General features: G+C 38.1%; 1 protein-coding gene across 7 annotated transcripts in view; it reads right to left on the bottom strand.

Annotated features, from left to right (window-relative positions):
• The window catches only part of XPO4 (exportin 4), a 125,194-nt gene that overhangs the window by 18,588 nt on the left and 85,920 nt on the right, over positions 1-20,686 (bottom strand). For all 7 annotated transcript variants that reach the window (XM_055360123.2, XM_055360120.2, XM_055360121.2 and 4 more), the window contains 9 exons: positions 14,034-14,210; positions 13,327-13,469; positions 12,680-12,825; positions 11,700-11,877; positions 5,092-5,251; positions 4,413-4,582; positions 3,417-3,591; positions 998-1,291; positions 303-483 (listed from right to left, as the gene is read on the bottom strand). In XM_055360123.2, coding sequence (XP_055216098.1) covers positions 303-483; positions 998-1,291; positions 3,417-3,591; positions 4,413-4,582; positions 5,092-5,251; positions 11,700-11,877; positions 12,680-12,825; positions 13,327-13,469; positions 14,034-14,210 — 1,624 coding nt within the window. The remainder of the gene's footprint in view (positions 1-302; positions 484-997; positions 1,292-3,416; positions 3,592-4,412; positions 4,583-5,091; positions 5,252-11,699; positions 11,878-12,679; positions 12,826-13,326; positions 13,470-14,033; positions 14,211-20,686) is intronic.

Below are 20,686 nucleotides of genomic sequence, written 5' to 3' on the forward strand. Positions count from 1 at the left end.
TCCTCATCTATAAAGTGAGAATAACAATGGGATTGACTTCATACCATTGTGAGAGGTAAGAACAGTGCTTGGCATTTAGTAAGATCTCAATGAATGAGAGATACTATTTCTATTATTCTTACAAGAGGAAAGGCAAGCAGGAGGGCCACTGGTCCTCACCCTCACTTTGACCACAAAGATCTTCTTTCATTTATTCCATAAATTGAATTTCCTCATGAGATGTCTCTTACAGAAAACAATCCTTTGATTTAATAAAAAGGAGGATAACAACAAAGTTTAAAAACCATCACGTTACATTTTACCTGTATCACTGAAATCTATGAATTCTTTTGACAGCAGGTTAGTAAGAAGTTCCATAATGAGAAGCAGGTCTTGGTATTGCTCTTCTTCTGCTGTAACATCTATTCTTTGCCGCCCTAAATTATTCTTAGAATATACTTGCAACAAAGTAAGGCAGGCTTCATATAAGTTCATAGCTTTGGACTGCAAAAAAAAAAAAAAAAAAATGCACAAATTATGCTACTTGGTACACTGACATTAAAAAAATTTTAAAATATAATCTATATAAATTAACTCTGAATTCCAAGAGTAGCAATAATTCTTGCTTTAAACTACATTAAAACAATAATTTCTACAAAGCATATATTAAGAGTATATATTTTTTAATTTTACCTCTTTTCTAACAAAATTTTAGGACAAGAATTTATATTCAGGTGCAGCAAACCACCATGGCATACATATACCTATGTAACAAATCTGAACGTTCTGTATATGTATCCTGTTTCCTTTTAGAAGAAATTAAAAAAAAAATTTACATTCATTCAACATGACTTTCTCTAAATTATAAGTTCTTTTCAAAAATCTTTTTTAAAAATCTTTTGAAGGAATAAAAATATTATTTAAGATAATACTAATCAAATTTTAAGCAAAGATCTATTATTTTATTACAGCTTCAAAGAGTTTTAATCCTGAGGGGATAAAATTAGAAAGTGCTTACCTCTCCAAGATAGCATATCTGTTTATGTGCAACTTCAACAAAAACTTCTATAATGAGATTGACAGTCTCTGGGGTATTCTTGTACACTTCCATCAATCCAATGCAATTGGTAAGGAAGTCCATTAAAAAATTAAACAGGATTGCTACGTTGTCAATCTGGGTAGCCTCAGCAATGCCACACAGGGCCTCTAGTGTGGCAGTGATTTCCTGCTTGACTTCCTCTTGCTGACACATCTGCTGGAAGTTTTCTTGGTTTATCACTCTTAAGAATCGCTGCTGAAGTGGCTGAAGAACCTATAAAAATAAACCAGGAATTTTCTTAAAGCTCAGTTCTCATGCTTTATTTCCTCTGCTTGGATACATATTCACTTTCCAAAACATTTCTAATTGTTGGAGGCAGGACAAGCACATAACAAAGAATATCTAAACCAGACTTTACACTCCCCATTTTGAGGGTCATCCTAACTTTCCGCTCATGTAAAGCCAGAACACCCAAAGCATGGGACATAACTGTCTCCCTGCCACTCAAAAGAATTCTGCCATTTCCCTCCATCTCTTTCCAAGTAATGAGTCAAAAAGGAAAAAAAACTTTGTTTACAAAATCAGACAGTAAGCCACATTTGGCCCATGGGCTGCAGCTTGCCGACCTCTACAGAGTGAAGCCCAATTCAAAGCTCTTGTCTGTTTTTTTCCTTTTTCCTTTACCTAATTCCTCTTGGCACAGAACGTAACTTCAGATAATCAGTCCTGCCCTGTATATAAGAGTACTCATATTCAAGAGGACAGTATCTTAATTCGACTTTAAGTTGTCCATATGATAATACAATTGTTTAAAATAAAAATACTTAGTCAGTCTGGTTTCCCCTGGATTTGAAGTCACAAACAACTGCCTAATTCCATTACTGTGCCCCTTCTCAAACACTAAGGGCCCTCTAGACAAGGACTGCAGGCTGGCAACCTACACACACACTGGCAACTCTTGGCCCTTGATTTAAAGCCTATTAAATAATGTGCCCATGGTTGTTGTTATGGGTCAAACTGTGTTCCTCAAAAACTCATATGTGGAAATCCAAACCCCAGGATATGAACTTATTTGATAATAGAGTTGGCCGGATGCAGTGGCTCACACCTGTAATCCCAACGTTTTGGAAGGCTGAGGTGGGCGGATCACTTGAGGTCAGGAGACCAGCCTGGCCAACATGGCAAAACCCCGTCTCTACTAAAAATACAAAAATTAGCCAGGCATGGTGGTGTGCACCTGTAATCCCACCTACTCGGGAGGCTGAGACAGGAGAGTTGCTTGATCCAGGAGGTGGAGGTTGCAGTGAGCCAAGATCACACCACTGCACTCCAGCCTGAGTGACAGAGCAAGACTCCGTCTCAAAAAAAAAAAAAAAAAAAAAAAAATAGGGTTGTCATAGATGTAATTAGTTCAGATGAGGTCATACCGGAATAGGGTGGGCCCCTAGTTCAATATAACTGATATAGAAAGGGGAAGTATGGATGCAGACACACACAGGGGGAGCATGTGAAGATGAAGGCAGGGATCAGGGTGATGCGTTTACAAATCAAGGAATGCCAAAGACTGCCAGCAAGCTACCAGAGGCTACAGATTTTCCCTCATAGCCTTCAGAAAGAACAAATCCCATGGACACCTTATAGCTTGCACTTCTAGCCTCCAGAAGTAGGAGAAAACAAATTTCTGTTGTGGTATTTTGTTAGAGCAGCCCTAGGAAATGAATATCATGGTTAATCTGCATCTTATTCAAGACAGGAGAATATTTCCCTGATCCCTAATGAAAATTTAATAAGCCAGTCCATGCTCTCGACTGAGTTGTGAAAAATGTGCCTAAAATGCAGAACACTTGATAATATTCAATGTCATCACACACAGGCAGGTACAGAAAAATTATAAGATAACATTTGTAAAATAAGAAGCCTCAACCCATTCATTAGGAGAAAAAATATCAGAAAAGCTATGACTGGGCGGGGCACAGTGGCTGGTCACATCTGTAATCCCAGCACTTTGGGAGGCCAAGGCGGGCAGATTGCTTGAGGCCAGGAGTTCGAGACCAGCCTGGCCAACATGGCAAAAGCCCGTCTCTACTAAAAAAAACAAAAATTAGCTGGGTATGGTGGCATGAGTCTGTAGTCCCAGCCACCTGGGAGGCTGAGGCAGGAGAATCGCTTGAACCCGGGAGGTAGAGGCTGCAATGAGCTGAGACTGCACCACTGTACTCCAGCATGGGCAACAGAGTAAGACCCTATCTCAGAAAAAAAAAAAAAAGAAAGAAAGAAAGAAAGAAAGAAAAGCTATGACTGATACATTTATGTCTCCAGAGACTCTTACGGCAACGCATAGATAAAGGAACTACAGAGTTACACAAAAGGGTGCAATCAAAATAGACGGCACTGTTACCTCTGTCCAATACTGCTGTTTGGTTTCTGTGTCCATATGTGCAAAACCTCCTAAGACTAGAGCCTTCATCAATGTCCTCTGCACAGGACTTGACAAGAAATTAAGAGGTGGACTTCGGCTTGCAAACTGCTTAGCTAAATTCCACCAGTTCTCACATTGAATTACTAAGTTTGCCCTACAGGTAGAAATAACAAAACATAAGATGTATTACTATGTATATACATACACACATACACATATACACACAAAGAAAACAAAAATAAAAAATAACTAGATTTAATTACTTTTAAAGCAAAGTACAGTAAACTTAGTATAGACTTTGAAGCCACAGGCTTACATTCAAATCCCACTAGTTGTCTGGTGATGTAAAATTTATTTAACCTCTATCAATCATCACTTCTCTATAATCTGCAAAATAGGAATAACAACAGTCTCCTGGGGCTGAGACTGATATAATGATTAAATGAGATACTACCTATGACGTGCTTAGAAGAGTACATAGTAAATTATAAGAATTCAATAAACCAGACAATGACAATGGTAATAATAACAATGATATTCCTATACAGTAAGAACAACGAAAACATTTCTAGAATTGTTGTAGAAAGCACTAAAAATTTTACTTTCCAACATTAAATTTTAAATATCAGTATTTAATCTTTAAAATGGGGATAAGATGTCTAAAAATTCAAATGAGCATATTCCACATAAAAGTGTTTGCAACACGATAAATTACTAATGTGTTACTCATAGGGCTTTGATGCCAAATCCTGAAGGAGTCAATGTAATGCTCAATTATAAGATGGGAAAGCTCCATTTGCATTTGTAATAGTAGTATGGCATAGTTTTTAAAACGCATTACTCCAAAAATGTAGGCTCTATCTGGAATTAGGACCGTGTAACCATTTGCCAGTTCAAAGGACTACACTAAGAAGTGAAAAAGAGTTTCTCACCCACACACATACACACACAGTCAGCCTCCAACAATGGGCTAACCTTTCTCTTCTTTCCACCAAAGTGACAAGGAGCTGCACAGTGTCATTTGCAAGGTCCTGCTCACTACTCCAGACCGAGAGGTTACTGATGACTTTTTGTAAGAGGTAGCCAATTATCCACTGAGAACCCTCTGTATCTGCTCCGAACGCTGTACTGAATGGCAGACTTATCTTAAGAGAGGAAACAAATTTTTTAAGGTAAGCAAGAAAGATCAACTCAAGAAAAAAAAAAAAAAACAGAGAAAAAGCGAACTGAAATTAGTATCTAATCTGAAGTAGTGCTTACTTCACATCAACTTTACACATGTACTCATTTCCACTGGTCAAAAAAAAGACAACCTCAATCCACTCACATTTTCCAGTGTGATTTTCCCGTCAACTTCTATTATTCCCATAGTATTAAAAAATTAACATAGTATTAAACCAAATACAAAAAAGCATAATATATTCCCAAATAATAATCTGTATCTTCAACAGCAGTTAAAATAAATGATATCAAGGGATGTGCTCAAAAACACATTAAAACAGCATTCCAGTCACATAATTCTCTTCCACACAGAAAATGTTAAACTGCTCTTAAACAGTTCTATTTTGATGAAAAACCACCAAGAAAAATGTTCCTGCTTCTATAACTGCTATCATCATAAATCCAAATGAAGTTTTAAGTTTTACATTCTGACCTGATCATACAGTTTTTCATCCACCAGGAGATAAGTCTTTGCCCAGCGTTTTAAAAACCAAACAATATCTTTGCCCATCTGGGGACTTAGTAGATGAGTGAGATCTGCTCTTATTGCTCGAGATTCAACTTCTGAAACTCTGAGAATGGCAGACAACAGCCTGTAGGTATAAAACAGAAGTCATTTATTCTTTTATTTATTTAGTTGTTGTCTAATCATACTTTTTTCCTTAAAAGTCCTTTTTTGTCCTTCAGTTCTCTGGATTTAGGTCAGGCTATACTTGAAAATTTCATCTACAGAGTTTTAGACAAGTGTCCCATATTATTTCTGATCTTTCACGAAGCAGGAGACAAGATAAAGAAAGGAAGAGTCAACACTAGAGATGTCCTTCTGCTGAAGTTGTAACCACATGTGTGAATATCAGCATTACTAGCTAAAGAGAATTTTCAGATTCAAAATTTTCAGATTTTCAGGAGAAATACATCAAATTAAATCTTCAGAGTACATGCCAAACTCTTTTAGCATGTACTACTTAGCATCACTACTTAAAACTACCCTGGTTAGTATAGTTTGTGTTTTTATATCATGGTCATGTTACAGTACAAGATCTGGGAATTATTTAGAAGTTTTGAATACTGAGCCTTGTTTAAATCTAATATTTCCTAGTAAACTTGATTCTTCATGGTATTTTTAAATAAACCTCTTGCTAGAAAGATTACCTGTGTAAGTACACATATTGTCCTTTCCTACACTACATAATTCATATGGTCGTGTGGTGTCAATCACATAGCGTGACATGCAGACAAACAGAAATGTCTTTGTTGAGGAGGGCACATAATCAGAAGTGATATATATTTAACTTGACTTTAGCCAAAAGGCAAGGAAGCAAAGGATGTAATGGAAAGACCCCATTACACACTAATGAATATCAGTGCTGAGAAAAGGATTCTAATCACTCAAATTCGGCTTATGCTCCTTTACTAGTGCTCTCAGGAAGCCTGAAATGATCTCATCATGAAATCATACACACGTGTTTCAGTTCTTTACCCCAATGGATGGCCCACTGTCACTGCCCTTATCTTCCTGCAGCCTCCCTGGGGTCACTGCCCTTCCTCTCTTCATCTAGCCATCTGCTTCCTCTTTCCCAGTCTTCATGGCAGCATCCTCTTCTCCTGAACTTCTTCTTTAAATCAGGAGGTTTTTAAGGTTCCACCCCAGAATCTCTTCTATTTTTTTCTTTTTTAGACAGAGTTGCTCTGTCACCGAGGCTGCAGTATGCCCAGACACAATCACAGTCCACTGCAGCTTTAACTTTTTGGGTTCAAGCGATCCTCCTGCCTGAGTTTCCCAAGTAGCTGGGACTACAGGCACACACTACTACACCAGGCCGATTTAAAAAATTTTTGTAAAGACAGGGTTTCGTCATGTCACCCAGGCTGGTCTTGAACTCCTGAGCTCAAGCAATCCTCCCACCTTGGCCTCCCCAAGTGTTGGCATTACAGGCATAAACCACCATGCCCAACCTTCTTCACTGTCTGCACACTTCCTATACCACCAGTGCTCAAACTTTAAAAAATTTTTTTAGGGGGTATATGAACAACAACAAAACAAACAAATAAAACCCCAACAATCTCCCAGTACAGTAATACATTTAAGTTGTAGATATTTCAAAATTCTTGGTAAGATTAAATCATTTTAAATCTCTATTCCAGCCTAACAAAATTCAAAAGAAAATGGTTACATTAACACTTTAAATTTATGCACTGGAGTTTTATTATCACAATGTTCTGATACCCACTATCACGCATTAAAAATATAAACAGATTTTCCTTATTTTTATTTCAATTTCATTTTCCCATAGAACATTATCCTAATATAATTTTTATGTTCCAGTATTTTGTTCATCATACTACATACTCTGATACAAATGTCTACATATTGAAAGATAACTTTTAAACATTTTCAATGATCATAAGACCATTAAGTGTTTAAAAATGTCTTCTGGATTATCATTATGATATTTAAAACTAGACAACTGAGCAAAACAATATAAATTTAAATAAATAATTAAACATAAATAAACACAAACATAAAATTGTATGCATCTCTTAATGTGATTAACTTAGTAGGGTTCTTTCCCCACTTAGTACATGTATCTTTGAATGGATATTACCTATTGCCAGATGAGCGAGTGGAGCATGATTTGATTCCTATTTTTCCTTTAATAGATATAAGTACTGAGAAAACTTCATATAAGTAGAACCTATTTTTAAAATCGCAGAGTACCCCAATTATTTGAATTTCTTCCAAGTTATACACCAAAAATCACAGAGATCTACCAACAAAAATTATTTTTAATCATCTCTTAGTTGATGTGATTAGGTCCTCTTGTTATTTAATGCAAAGGACTGAAACCTGCTAACTGTCCACTCACTAGTGACTCAGTCACTTAGTCAATGCCACACTGTTTGCAACTGTCCCTCTCCTCTGTGGGGTTTTACACACCTGCCAATCCACATGTTCAGAGGTAGAAATGAAAACTTTGGCCTTTCTTTTGTAAAGTGGAAGAAACATCAATGAAAGAACCACTCAGCCTGAGTCAGGCAGGTCCAGGGGAGGCACCCAGGGGCCTTTCTTCTACCTCAGAAATACCTCTCATAACCCAAGAACCTTTCTCCATCTTCACTCCCAAGACTACGTAGGAAAATGCTTCCTAACTTGCCTTGTCACCCTTTAAATTTATCACCCATGGAATAGTATCTCTAAAATATTTTGATCAGTTCACTTCTCTGCTGTAAATCCTTGTCAGTATTTTTACTCCTACTTTATCAGCCCCACCCACAGCAACCTCCCTGCCTCTCCACCCTCATCCCCCGACCAAAGCTATCGCCCTGCCCTCCTGGGTCACACACCAGCCACACCTAAGTTCTTCTCACTTGAGCAGGGCTCTCTTACTGTCAGAGGCATCAAACCAGACTGACTCCATCTTGAGTGAGGGCTAGGAAAATGATGCTGGGACCTGACGGCTGCATTCCCAGAAAATCAGGCATTCCCTATTCTCTAGATGTTTACAGCTAAGGGAACAAATTAATAAGATTTACTAAACAGACCCAGACTTGGGAGTGTCCAGATATTCTGACATCTGGAGAACAAAGGCATTCCTAATTTTGCTTTAAAGACAGTAATATCGATTCTTGCAAAATACAGTAATTAAGAAAAGTAATCCTTTATCACAAACCCTCGTAGCAAAGCCCATCTCCCCATCTTTTTAATCATATATATACACTATATATACACACACTATATATATACACACACTATATATATACACACTATATATATACACTATATATATCTATATATATACACACATTTTATATATATATATACACACACACATTATATATATATATACACACACACACATACACACAAGCATTGTGCCTATGGTGGACGTGTTCCTCCTATTTTCTTATTTCTTATTTTCAGGAACTTCCTGCTCTGTCTATGGAATAGCCATTCTTTCATTCCTTTACTTTCTTAATAAACTTGCTTTCACTTTACTCTATGGACTCACCCTGAATTCTTTCTTGTGCAAGATCCAAGAGCCCTCAGGGACCCCTTTCGTATAACATTGCTGCTTATGCTATTGTCACTGCCTGAAGTACTCTTGTTTCAAGAAGCCCCCTCTGGTTCTCCTCTGCCCGTAGATTGGGGGAACCAGGAGCTCCTATAACACCCTTACACACTTCTAACTGTATCCTCAGATGCTGGCACGCATAGGAGTTGAAATACAACTCATAAAAACATCAAAATATTTTTAAGTTGTTGATATTCCAATATTAATACCCCATTCCTACTTCAATTCCTTAAAGCACTATATCTACAAATATATTTCAAACAGCACTCAGTTTCTCATATTTTCCAAGTCAATCCTAGATTACATTTGTATGTCATAAATCCAAAGTCAGCACAATAAATCAAACAGAGCTTTAACTTCTCACAACCTCCACTATAGGTCTGAGCCACCATCATCTTTCTCTTGGATTACTGCAATTTGTCTCCTAACTGGTCTCCTGGCTTCCATCATTTACTCTCGGGTTTTTTTGCATTTTGTTTTTTTTTTGAGACAGGGTCTTGCTGTGTCACCCAGACTAGAGTGCAGTGGTGCGATCTCAGCTCACTGCAACCTCTGCCTCCGAGGTTCAAGCGATTATCGTGCCTCAGCCTCCTGAATAGCTGGGACTACAGGAGGCGAGCACCACCATGCCCGGCTAATTTTTTGTATTTAGTAGAGACAGGGTTTCAATATTGCCCAGTCTGGTCTTGAACTTCTGAGCTAAGGCAATCTGCCCACATTGGCCTCCCAAAGTGCTAGGATTACAGGTGTGAGCCACAGTGCCCAGCCTCCATCATTTACTCTCAACGCAGCAGAGTAAACTTCTTAACATTTAAGTTACTCTTCTGCTCAAAACATGAAGCATGCTGCTTCATTCAGAACAAAAGCCAAAGATGTTACAAAGGCCTAAGACCTTCTCTGTTTTCCCTCTATTTTCCTAACTCCATCTCCTGCAAAATTCCACCTCATTCTGCTCAACCCACTACGGCATTCTTGCTGTTCTTGAACGTGCCAAGCAGGCCCAGGGCCTTTGCATTCACTGTTTATTTTGCTTGGAATGCTCTCCCCCCAGACACCTTCATGGCCTCCCTTACCAACCTCACATCTCTGCTCCCAAGTCACCTTCTAGATAAAGCCAACACTCATCACACTAATGACAACTACAACAATCCCTACTGATACTCTCACTCTAGCTTTTTACCTGTCACATTTGCTGTCTTCTAACATACTGCATAATTTACTTATTTATTCTCTCTCCTTTATAAAGAGTTCTAAAAGAGAAGTGACTTCTATCTGTTTTGTTCAAATACCCAAAGGCTCCCTGTTACGTTGTCAGCAGTCAATAATTATTTCTCAAATGATACCTGTTTTAAGAAATGTGAGCTGCTTTTTTAGTGAAACAAGAAATGTTTCTACCATATAACATTAAATTTCATATTAATTCTTTGGATTAAAAACATGGCGACTTTTTTTTTTGGTCCCAATCCTCCATAGTCTGTGCTCTCAGATACCAAAATGTTTTGCTCCCACACTAACATCTGACAAAAATGGAAAAAGCACTTAAAATACAAGGAAAGCATTCCTGATGCTACTGCCCAAGCAAAAAATATAACAAAGAATATATAATATGACAGCACCCTGAAATGAACTGCTTTTTAATTTAACATTCACCACCAACCAAACCAGAGCAAAGCACTGATTTCCAGAGACACTAAATCTAATGACTAAGGTAATCCTAAAATGAATATATAACTTTTTCAATAAAGTATGATTTCATTTCAAACAAGAGAATGCAACAATAAAGGAAATAAATTCCCCAACATTTCCTTGGTTATCAGCTCAATATTTCAACTATTTTTTAAAAAGCCACATTTTCTATTGCATGTTTAAATGATATCCATATATTTTTGCATACTAAAAAGAATGAAGGGGACAGCATCCTGTTTGAGTTACTGGTTTTGCAGCTGACAAAAACCAATGTTATTATCATTACTGACATCTCTGCTTGCAACCTACATTTAAAATAAAGTTAAAGATACTGAAATTTCACATGTTGTTTTCAAATTCACTTTCAGGAACTTTTTTTTTTTTTTTTTTTTTTTTGAGACAGAGTCTTGCTCTGTCGCCAGGCTGGAGTGCAGTGGTGCAATCTGAGCTCACTGCAACCTCTGCCTCCTGGGTTCAAGCGATTCTCCTGCTTCAGCCTCCCGAGTAGCTGGGACTACAGGCGTACACCACCCACATCCAGCTAATTTTTGCAGGTTTAGTAGAGACAGGGTTTCACCATGTTGGCCAGGATGGTCTCAATCTCTTGACCTCATGATCTGCCCGCCTCGGCCTCCCAAAGTGCTGGGATTGCAGGTGTGAGCCACTGCGCCTGGCCGGAACATTTTTAATACAGGCTTATCCCTCCTTAATTTCACCATTAAGAATTAACGAAAATTTTGCCATTAGTATTAGGAAGATTAAAGTGAATCATCTCATTTGAGGCACTCTCCTGTATTATAACAGGGCTCTTAAGTTTCACATTTAGAATACATATTTCCATTTTACAAGATACAAATTTTTATCTATCATTTTCCATGAGAAAGCCACCGAAACGTAGTTTTAGCTTTTATGAACGATACTTGTTGACGTTCATCTGGTTCCCTTCATTTAGGGCGCCTGCATGCATCAGTATTGCTCTCTGATGGACAGGCGTTATGTTCCTAACTACATTCAATGTCCCTTCCAAGTCTCATTGTATTCAGAATAATTTGACATTACTTTTCTTCAGTACTGGGTATAGCTGTCAACTCTCACTAGAGTGGCATTGCCTAAATATACTGAGTACTTGCCATCCTTGTGGATTTCAAGGCTTCTCCAAGTTTTCATTTTTTTCATGTATCAGATTTACAACGTGCCTATCACTCCAGTCATCTACCCATCAACTCAGAATTTATAAAACAGTATAAAAATTACAAGAGCACAGCTATAGAGTTTATATTACCTAATCACAGAATCTGTTCTGTTGTACCCTGGGATGGAAGAAGCCTTTTCTCCTGGAGATCCCAAAATTTGAAGTGTTGTATTAATGTCAACTTCAGATGAATGCTTAATGGAATATTCCATTATTTCTGGAGGTATTAGCGGAGTCTCTCCCTGAGTATCATCAGCTAAGAGGTAGCCTTCAGTTTAAAAAAAATTAAAAATGAACACTTAACAAATCTACATTTATCAAATTGTACTATAAATGTTTTCAGTTTGATTTATATACATCATATAAATTGATGTAAATTATAAATGTTAACCTGTTGAATTTCAAGTTTATGCAAAAAAAACTTTCTGTGTCTCAGATAAGTAACCCTCAAAACTACAGAAAAGGACAAATGTTTTATTCACCAATTTTGTAATTCATAGGGGCTTTTTAATCTACTACCTTAAATAATTTTCAGTACTGTATTCTGTAAAGTTAATAGAAATTTTGCTACTATCTATATTAGAAGTCAATATTAGGGAATTCATTTTCAAAAGTCAAGATTTTTTGCTTATTATTTAAAATATGGAAACACTAATAGTATGGTGGTCAAAAAAGAAGATCCTAAGAGTCAGACTGCCTAGATTTACATTCTGGCTCTAAAAATTAATAGCAGTGTGACAATGGGCTAGTTTCTTATACTCTCAAAGTCTCAGCTTCTTCATCTATTAGTTGGGGATAATGACGATGATGATGATAATAGTAATACTACCTAGCAATACTAATTCAGCAGGTAGAATGAGATCCATGAAACATTTGGTATGCAATAGGCACTGCATACATATTAGCCAGTATTTTTTAAAAATGCATCCATAGTTCTATGACAGAAAATGGCTGTATCCAAATTTTATCCAATATTATATATACACTATTGTTTTTCATATAGGAAGCTTCTTTTAAGGCTTAAATTGCTCAGTTGGCAATTACATTTTAAAAAGAAACCGCCAACCAACCTGTAACTAAAATAAGCCAGTGAATATCTTCATAGAGATCATCAAGCATTTTGTTGTCAACAGTGCTTGAACCCGGTGAAGCAAGTAACTGTTGCTGATGTCGTTGTAACTGACCATGGAGTCTTGTTACTCTTTCTTCTAATAAACTAAAAGAGAAGAAAACAGTAGCTTCATAAAGTTCAATAAGCAAAGACATGGAACAACTTACAACTTCCACATATTAGACAACATGAATTAAATGTTAGCGTAAAAACACATATACAAAAACATTATAGTACACAACTGTCCTCATAGCACTATAGGAATTATGATTTATTTTTTATAACATAGAATTAAAACACTGCTTTACAAACAATCAAGGTTTACAACAGGCATTTGAAAACTGGTTATTCCAAGTTTTTACTGATATGGGTCAAATCATTTCTCATACCATGTTTTCCATAATCTCTCTGCCATCTACGCTGTAGTGCCTGGGCTCCAAATGTCTAAGCCAAGGAACGCAATCATGAGTATGTTTCTGTCCATTTGTTCCAGTGTGCTGGGACACGGGGTGGGGGTGTTTAAAGTCTTTAAACACTTTAAGTGCTCTCCAGGGAATTGTGAATAGAGAATATTTGCTCCATGGGGTTTCTTTGGACTGTGTGTACCTTGTCAGAAGAGGTATACAGTGTTCTGCAGCAATTCTTCCTAGCATTCCTACACTGGCCAGTTGATCAGAAAACTGGTCTCGATCATCCTCTTGAAGTTCACTTATTTCTTCCTCCTCACGAGAGGCCACACCATTGGCAGTCTATTGCAAGTAAAAGAAATAAACAATGAGGAACTGCATTGCCTATTCAACGTGCACTTCTGTGGCTCCATAACATAGCTTAGATAGCTTAGCACTGCATAGCAAAAGGAGAGGGGACACAGCAGACCTTTGAGCACAGCTATCTAGGAACTCCCTTCTAACAATGCTGACAGCCGTGGTAGTTATCAAAAGGGGGAAAACATACAAGAGCAAGAAGTACAGGAATCATTCCATGGTGATCAACACAACTAACTGCACACCCACAACCCACCTCCCATATGGGAGAATTGAACTTCTGTCACTGAAATAACCAGACATCCATGGCCCAAATTATTCATATCTCTTGACAGCTAGACAGAAAGAGGTGGGTAACTGAAAATTGAAAAGGAATATACATAGGCAACATCCCATATAATAAGAACTCAGAGAACAAGGCCACTTTTGCTCCCAGCAAATCTTCTGAGGGAACCCATCCTAAATTTCTGGCATTATATAACGTGTAACATGGTAAAATATAGCCTATGATGAAATAGACTGTTAATTACCATCTTGCTTAAAACTCACCAAATTTCTTGTGCCATCTGGAGCAGCTAGGTGGCACTGAATATAGGAATTGAAAACTTGAACTGCATGTTGGGTAAAAAAGCCTTTATGGAAATGTTTGTCATCTTGAACCAAAGTTAACCAGGACTCCAACAATTTATCATATGCTTCCATGTATACCATGTCATCTTTATCAAGCTAAAAGAAAAGAACACTCATAAAACAAATGTCCAGAGAACGACAATTGGCATTATAACAACAGTCATATAAATACATACAAATAGTTTAAGTTTTTCCTTTAACAGAGCTTCCCAATTATTGATAAGTTTTTATTGAACTTTCTAAAATCTTTCTAAGTTCAGTTTAAGTAAGTCTTAGGCAATCTGGAATTAAAGTTTATTTTTAAAACCAGCTCTTTAGTGTTTTGTGGAACATGCATTTTTCAAATAAAAATAATATTAACATTTTCTGTAGTCAAGAAGAGAATTGTAAAAATAAAAAAATGTATACACCCTACACACTTTAAAATGGTTTTAGAGAAACTGAAGGATGAAAACAGACTGACTTAATCAGCAGGTTTAAGAATATGTGGGGAGAACTCCACCAGTGCTCCTTAACAAGAAATAACTCATAATAAAAAAGAACAGCAAATTCCATACAGTAGAAAAGCACTGTCTTCAAAAAAATGTAATACGCGTTGACTCAACTCATAATTATTAGAGAAATACCAAAAGTGTCCCATACTTAGAGAAAAATCAGAAATTTAACAAGCACAAATACTTTGTGAATGTGGAAATAAATTTCTCCCTCTTCTTGGTTCTCCATCTTTTTGGTTCACTGCAGTTAGTTTTTCTTCTTACAAAGGAAACACATGTGGGAAACTTAGAAAAAGAGACAAGTAGATAAGATTAGGGAAAAGCCAGGCTTCTTCTTGCCCAAAGCTCTGACTGGCTAAATAGGCCTCTCTCCACGAGCATGGTACCGGATGTAACTAGACCTGTATGAGATCCACTAAGGAAACCCTGAGGCTGTATATGCTTCAAGATAGTCTCAGTGAAATTGTTTAGCTTGTAATCCTAATTGTCCTCTTTCCTATTCTTTCTTCTTCATTTAGCTACTATTACTGAATTAAAGTGTTACACCAAAACTATACCACTGAGAAAGAAGAGAAAAATTATCAGAGAAAAAGGTAGGATGACCATGCACACCACCAGGCTGTTTCACAGCGTTACTTGTGGTCCAAGATCTCCCTGAATGGAGCTAACATTTGGCTAAAAGGTCACTGTAGTTTAAAAACCTACAAAGGTCAGGAGGCAAGAATGAGCCTGGCATTTATATCGCAGAGAGAGCCGGTGGACCTGGAGCAGAGAGTGACGGGTCCTGACATAACATGGGGTGAGAATGGGGGCTGGGAGGCAAGAAACAGATCAAAGGCCTTGATAGGCTATGACAAGGACATTAGGTTTTCTTCTAATTGCAGCAAGAAGCCACTGCAATGCTTGAAACAGATAGAATGCTTTTTTTTTTTTTTTTTTTTTTGAGATGGAGTCTCACTCTGTTACCCAGGCTGGAGTGCAGTGGTGTGATCCTGGCTCACTACAGCGTCCGCTTCCTGGGTTCAAGCGATTCTCCTGCCTCAGCCTCCTGAGTAGCTGGGACTACAAGTGTGCACCATCATGCCCAGCTAATGTTTGTATTTTTAGTAGAGACGGGGTTTGGCCATGTTGGCCAGGATGGTCTCGAACTCCTGGCCTCAAGGGATCCTCCTGCCTCAGTCTCCCAAAGTGCTGGGATTACAGGTGTAACCCACTGCACCTGGCCAGATATAATTCTTTAAAGGAAAATCAGACTGCTTACACTGCAAAGTATAATGGTGCCATGGACCAGGGGAGAGATGATGCCAAGCAGCCAAACTGGGTACAGATTTTGGAGAAAGGGCTGACACTGGAAAATGACCTGAGGCAAGACAGAAAACAAGGCAGTGGTGGGGGTGCACCTGGGTTTTTATCCTGACAGCTGGGAAGACTCCTACAATACAGAAGGATGGGGGTGTTGGACAGGGCAATGTGAGATGACGCACACAGGGAGATGAAGGCCTCTTGGCCTTTCTTCTTTTGGACATGTTAAATTTTAGATCCAAAATAGGAATCCAAGTGAGAATGTTCTATTAACTGTTTGATACATGTCTGAAGTTTAGGAAAGAGATCAGGGCTGGAAATACAAATTAGGGCATCATCAGCACACAGATACCTAAGTATTTATTTTTAAAGTTGAAAACCCAGAAGCATTCACTTACAAGATGTTGATTAAGAATAAGGAGGAGCCGGGCATGGTGGCTCATGCCTGTAATCCCAATACTTTGGGAGGCTGAGGTAGGTGAATCACCTGAGGTCAGGAGTTCAAGATCAGCCTGGCCAACATGACAAAACCCCATCTCTACTAAAAACACAAAAATTAGCTGGGCATGGTGGCAGGACCCTGTAATCCCAGCTACTTGGGAGGCTGAGGCAGGAGAATCACTTGAACCTGGGAGGCAGAGGGGAGACCCACACTTATATAAAAACTACAGTACGGCAGATCACTGAGGATGAAGGACTATTCAATAAATGTTGCAGAAAAACCTGTTATCCACATGGAGAAAAAAAATTTGCATCCCTACTTGACTAAATTCTAAGATGTTAAAGTCAGGAAAGGCAAATTTTAAAGAATTTAGAAGAAAACACAGGAAGGGTAGGCGTCTTTACATTGGAACCAAAATTACAAATCATTAAAAAAAAAACAACTTTCAACTACATTAAGACGAGGAACACTTGTTCATCAAACAATATGATGAAGTCAAAATGCAATGTGATATCCAGGACTAGGTCCTGGCACAGGAAGAGGACATCGGGGGAAAAACTGGTGAAATCCAATAAAGCCTTTAGTTTAGTTACTAATAATATGCCAACGTTAACTTCTTTTTTTTTTTTTTTTTTTGAGACGGAGTCTTGCTTTGTCGCCCAGGCTGGAGTGCAGTGGCGCGATCTCGGCTCACTGCAAGCTCCACCTCCCGGGTTCACGCCATTCTCCTGCCTCAGCCTCCCGAGTAGCTGGGACTACAGGCGCCCACTACCACGCCCGGCTAATTTTTTGTATTTTTAGTAGAGACGGGGTTTCACCGTGTTAGCCAGGATGGTCTCGATCTCCTGACCTCGTGATCCGCCCGCCTCGGCCACCCAAAGTGCTGGGATTACAGGCGTGAGCCACCGCACCCGGCCGCCAACGTTAACTTCTTAGTTCTGACAAATGTACCATGGCTACAAAAGATGATACTATTAAGAGAAAATTGGGTACAAGGCACATGGAAACTCTCTGTACTGTCTTTGCAAATTTTCTGTAAACCTAAAATTATTCCATATTTTAAATACAGAATTATTCCATATTTTAAATACAGAAAAAAAAGTGAAAAAGCCATAAAAAAGAATAGATCTGTGTATTAGTTCATTATCTCACTGCTGTAAAGAATTACTTGAGACTGGGTAATTTATGAAGAAAAGAGGTTTAATTGACTCACAGTTCCGCAGGCTTAACAGGAAGGATGACTGGGAGGCCTCAGGAAACTTACAATCATGGTGGAAGGCGAAGGGGAAGCAAGCATGTCTTAGCATGGCAGAGCAGGAGGGAGACAGTGAGGAGATAACTGCCACACACTGTCACGAGAACAGCATGCGGGAAACCACCACCCCCATAATCCAATCACCCCCAACCAGGTCCCCGCCCCTGACATGTGGGTATTACAAGATTACAATTCGACATGTGATTTGGGTGGGGACACAGAGCCAAACCATATCAATCTGAAACCCATATAACCAACAAGAAACTAGTTCTAGAACATATATAGACTTTCTACAAATCAGTAAGGAAAAGACAAACATCCCATTAGGAAAATGGGCAAGGGACACAAACAAGCATTTCAAAAGAGGAATCACATTTCAAAAGAGGAATATATGAAAAGATGCTCAATGTTACTGGTACTTGGGAAAGCAAATTAAGATCATATTTTATGCCTGCTAGTTTGGCAGTAAATGTTGGTGAGAACATGGATCATTGAGAACTCACATACACGTAATACACTGGTCCAATCACTTTTGCAAAAATTTGACACTACTATCTTCTAAAAGTGAACATTTACATACTCTCTGATCAAAAAATTCCACTCCTAGGTTTATACTTTAGGAGAGCTCTCAGTCAGGCATGGTGGCTCATGCCTGTAATCCCAGCACTTTGGAAGGCTGAAATAGGTGGATCACCTGAAATCAGGAGTTCAAGACTAGCCTGGCCAACATGGCGAAACTCCGTCTCTACTAAAAATACAAAAATTAGCCAGGCGTGGTGGAACATGCCTGTAGTTCCACCTACTCAGGAGACTGAGGCAGGAGAATCGCTTAAACCCGGGAGGCAGAAGTTGCTGTGAGCCAATATTACACCACTGCACTTCAGCTTGGGTGACAGAGCAAGACGCTGTCTCAAAAAAAAAAAAAAAAAATCTATTGAACGCTAAGAGCCAGGCACTGGAATATGGAGATGAATAAGATACTTTCTTTCCATAGAAACATCTGTGGCCTGTTTATATACTTAACAAAGCATGTGCTTTACAGCCATCATTTGTTAAGTCTTAACAGTTTATCTTGCCAAAATAAACAGACTGGTAACATATCACAAGAGGAATTTAGGAATAGCATCCTCTGACTCACCCAGTCTCAAAAAAAAAAAAAAAAAGCAGGATATTTTCTAAGACCTATCTTGGTTGATTTTTAGGTATATATCTAACACATGTTATCGTGGTTTAATTATTCATATACATAAAAGTATAACTAAAAAGTAAAAGTCTTATATGCCTTTCTATTATTAAAAAAAGTTTTCAATAATCCCTCCTATTAACACTCTGATATTAGAACAGAAGATCAGAGGTAGACTGCAAGAGCCTCAACTCACTGGATGGCAATTTACAGTAAGACTACGGACTTCTAAACAGCCTTCTGGTTTCTTTTGGAGATAATATAACTCATTGAGCAAAGTGTGAGAAATATGGTTGTTGACAATTGGCAACTAAATCTTTCAGTCTAATCACAGAAAACTGAAACCTAACCTAGCGCTTTTTCATAATACCCTGGCCCTGCTCCACGGCCACTCTGGCCAAAACCCAGCAGCCAAGGCAGCAGCACGTGCACAGAGATGACTAAGGAGACCAAACTAGACACTATGTGCTCATGCCCTTGGTATTGTCAGGCCTGCTGCCAGAGAGGCTTTGGAGAGGGGCTTAGAGCTTACGAGACTACTTGACCCCACTTTACTCCATCTGGAAATGCAGGGTGGAGAAGGTAATCAAATTATGATATCAGCACTTATCTCTCAATGCCCATAATTACCTTGGAAGTATATAGAGCAATAAATTTGCAACCCTTTAGTCATAGAAAAAAATCTTTTACGTTTTGGTAATTATGTTGAATACATAATTCCAAAATAGTGGTTACTTTTATTTATGAAAATGCTGTCAAATGAAGCTTTGAAAACTTTCAATATGTGAAATCTGTCCCCTTTCTGACATCAAATTGAATTTCAGAGATTAAAATCTAACATCACTACACGATTCCAACTACACGACATTCTAGAAAAGGCAAAACTATGGAGACAGGCGAAAGATCAGTGGTTGCCAGAGGTTGTGAGGGGCAGGGAAGGATAAATAGGCAGAACACAGAGGATTTTCAGCACAGTGAAACTACTCTGTATGATACCTTAATGGTGGACATCACACACTTGTCCAAACCCATAGAATGTACAATGCCAAGAGTGAACCCTATGTACACTATGGACTCTGGATGATGTGTCAATGTCGTTTCATCAGCTGTAACAATGTACCACTCTCGTGTGGGATGTTGATGGGTGAGGGTGGGGAGGCTGCATGTTTGAGGGGGTTTGTATTTTCACCCAATTTTTGCTGTGGACTCAGAACTGCTCTAAAATATAAAAAGTCTTTATCTATATTTATATTTATCTATATAAATCTAATATCAGGTATTGTAAAAATATGAGCTAAATCTCATGCTAAAGTAGTTACTTTGTTTTCCTGTGAACAGCAACTAATCATCATGACAACTCCAAATCCTTTCAATGAAATCGGAAAGCTTTTTCTGTTGATCATCAAGATTATCTTCATATGTAAACATAAATAACGTGTTAGATATGTGATTCACAGACAAAAAATGCAGTGAGATGAATATGGGCAATTCATTTTCACAGAAAATCTTATGTCTACAGAATATCCTTCAAAAAGTTCCTTTTATATTATTCTTTACAACAGTTTGGAAGTGAAAACAGCTTCAACTATCAGAGATTGTAGAAGCTGCAAAAAAGTGCGCAAAACACTGGCTGGGAAGTTCACCAGCAGCATCTGCTTATAGACTCACTTGGCAGAAATAAGTAATGTACCAAACACTTGCATGCAATAACAGGAGAAGGAAAAAACCACAGGTTAAAAAACAACAGAAAAAGGCTCCATCAATATACTATACTATTTCTTAATCTGCGTGGTTGATACATAATCGTTCATTTCATTATTCTTTATATTTTTATAACATAAAACTAGTACTTTATATGAATGAAACATTTCACAATAACTTTAAATTTTACAGGCA

This window comes from Gorilla gorilla, chromosome 14 (genome assembly GCF_029281585.2).
Source record: "Gorilla gorilla gorilla isolate KB3781 chromosome 14, NHGRI_mGorGor1-v2.1_pri, whole genome shotgun sequence".
Taxonomy (NCBI): Eukaryota; Metazoa; Chordata; class Mammalia; order Primates; family Hominidae; genus Gorilla; species Gorilla gorilla.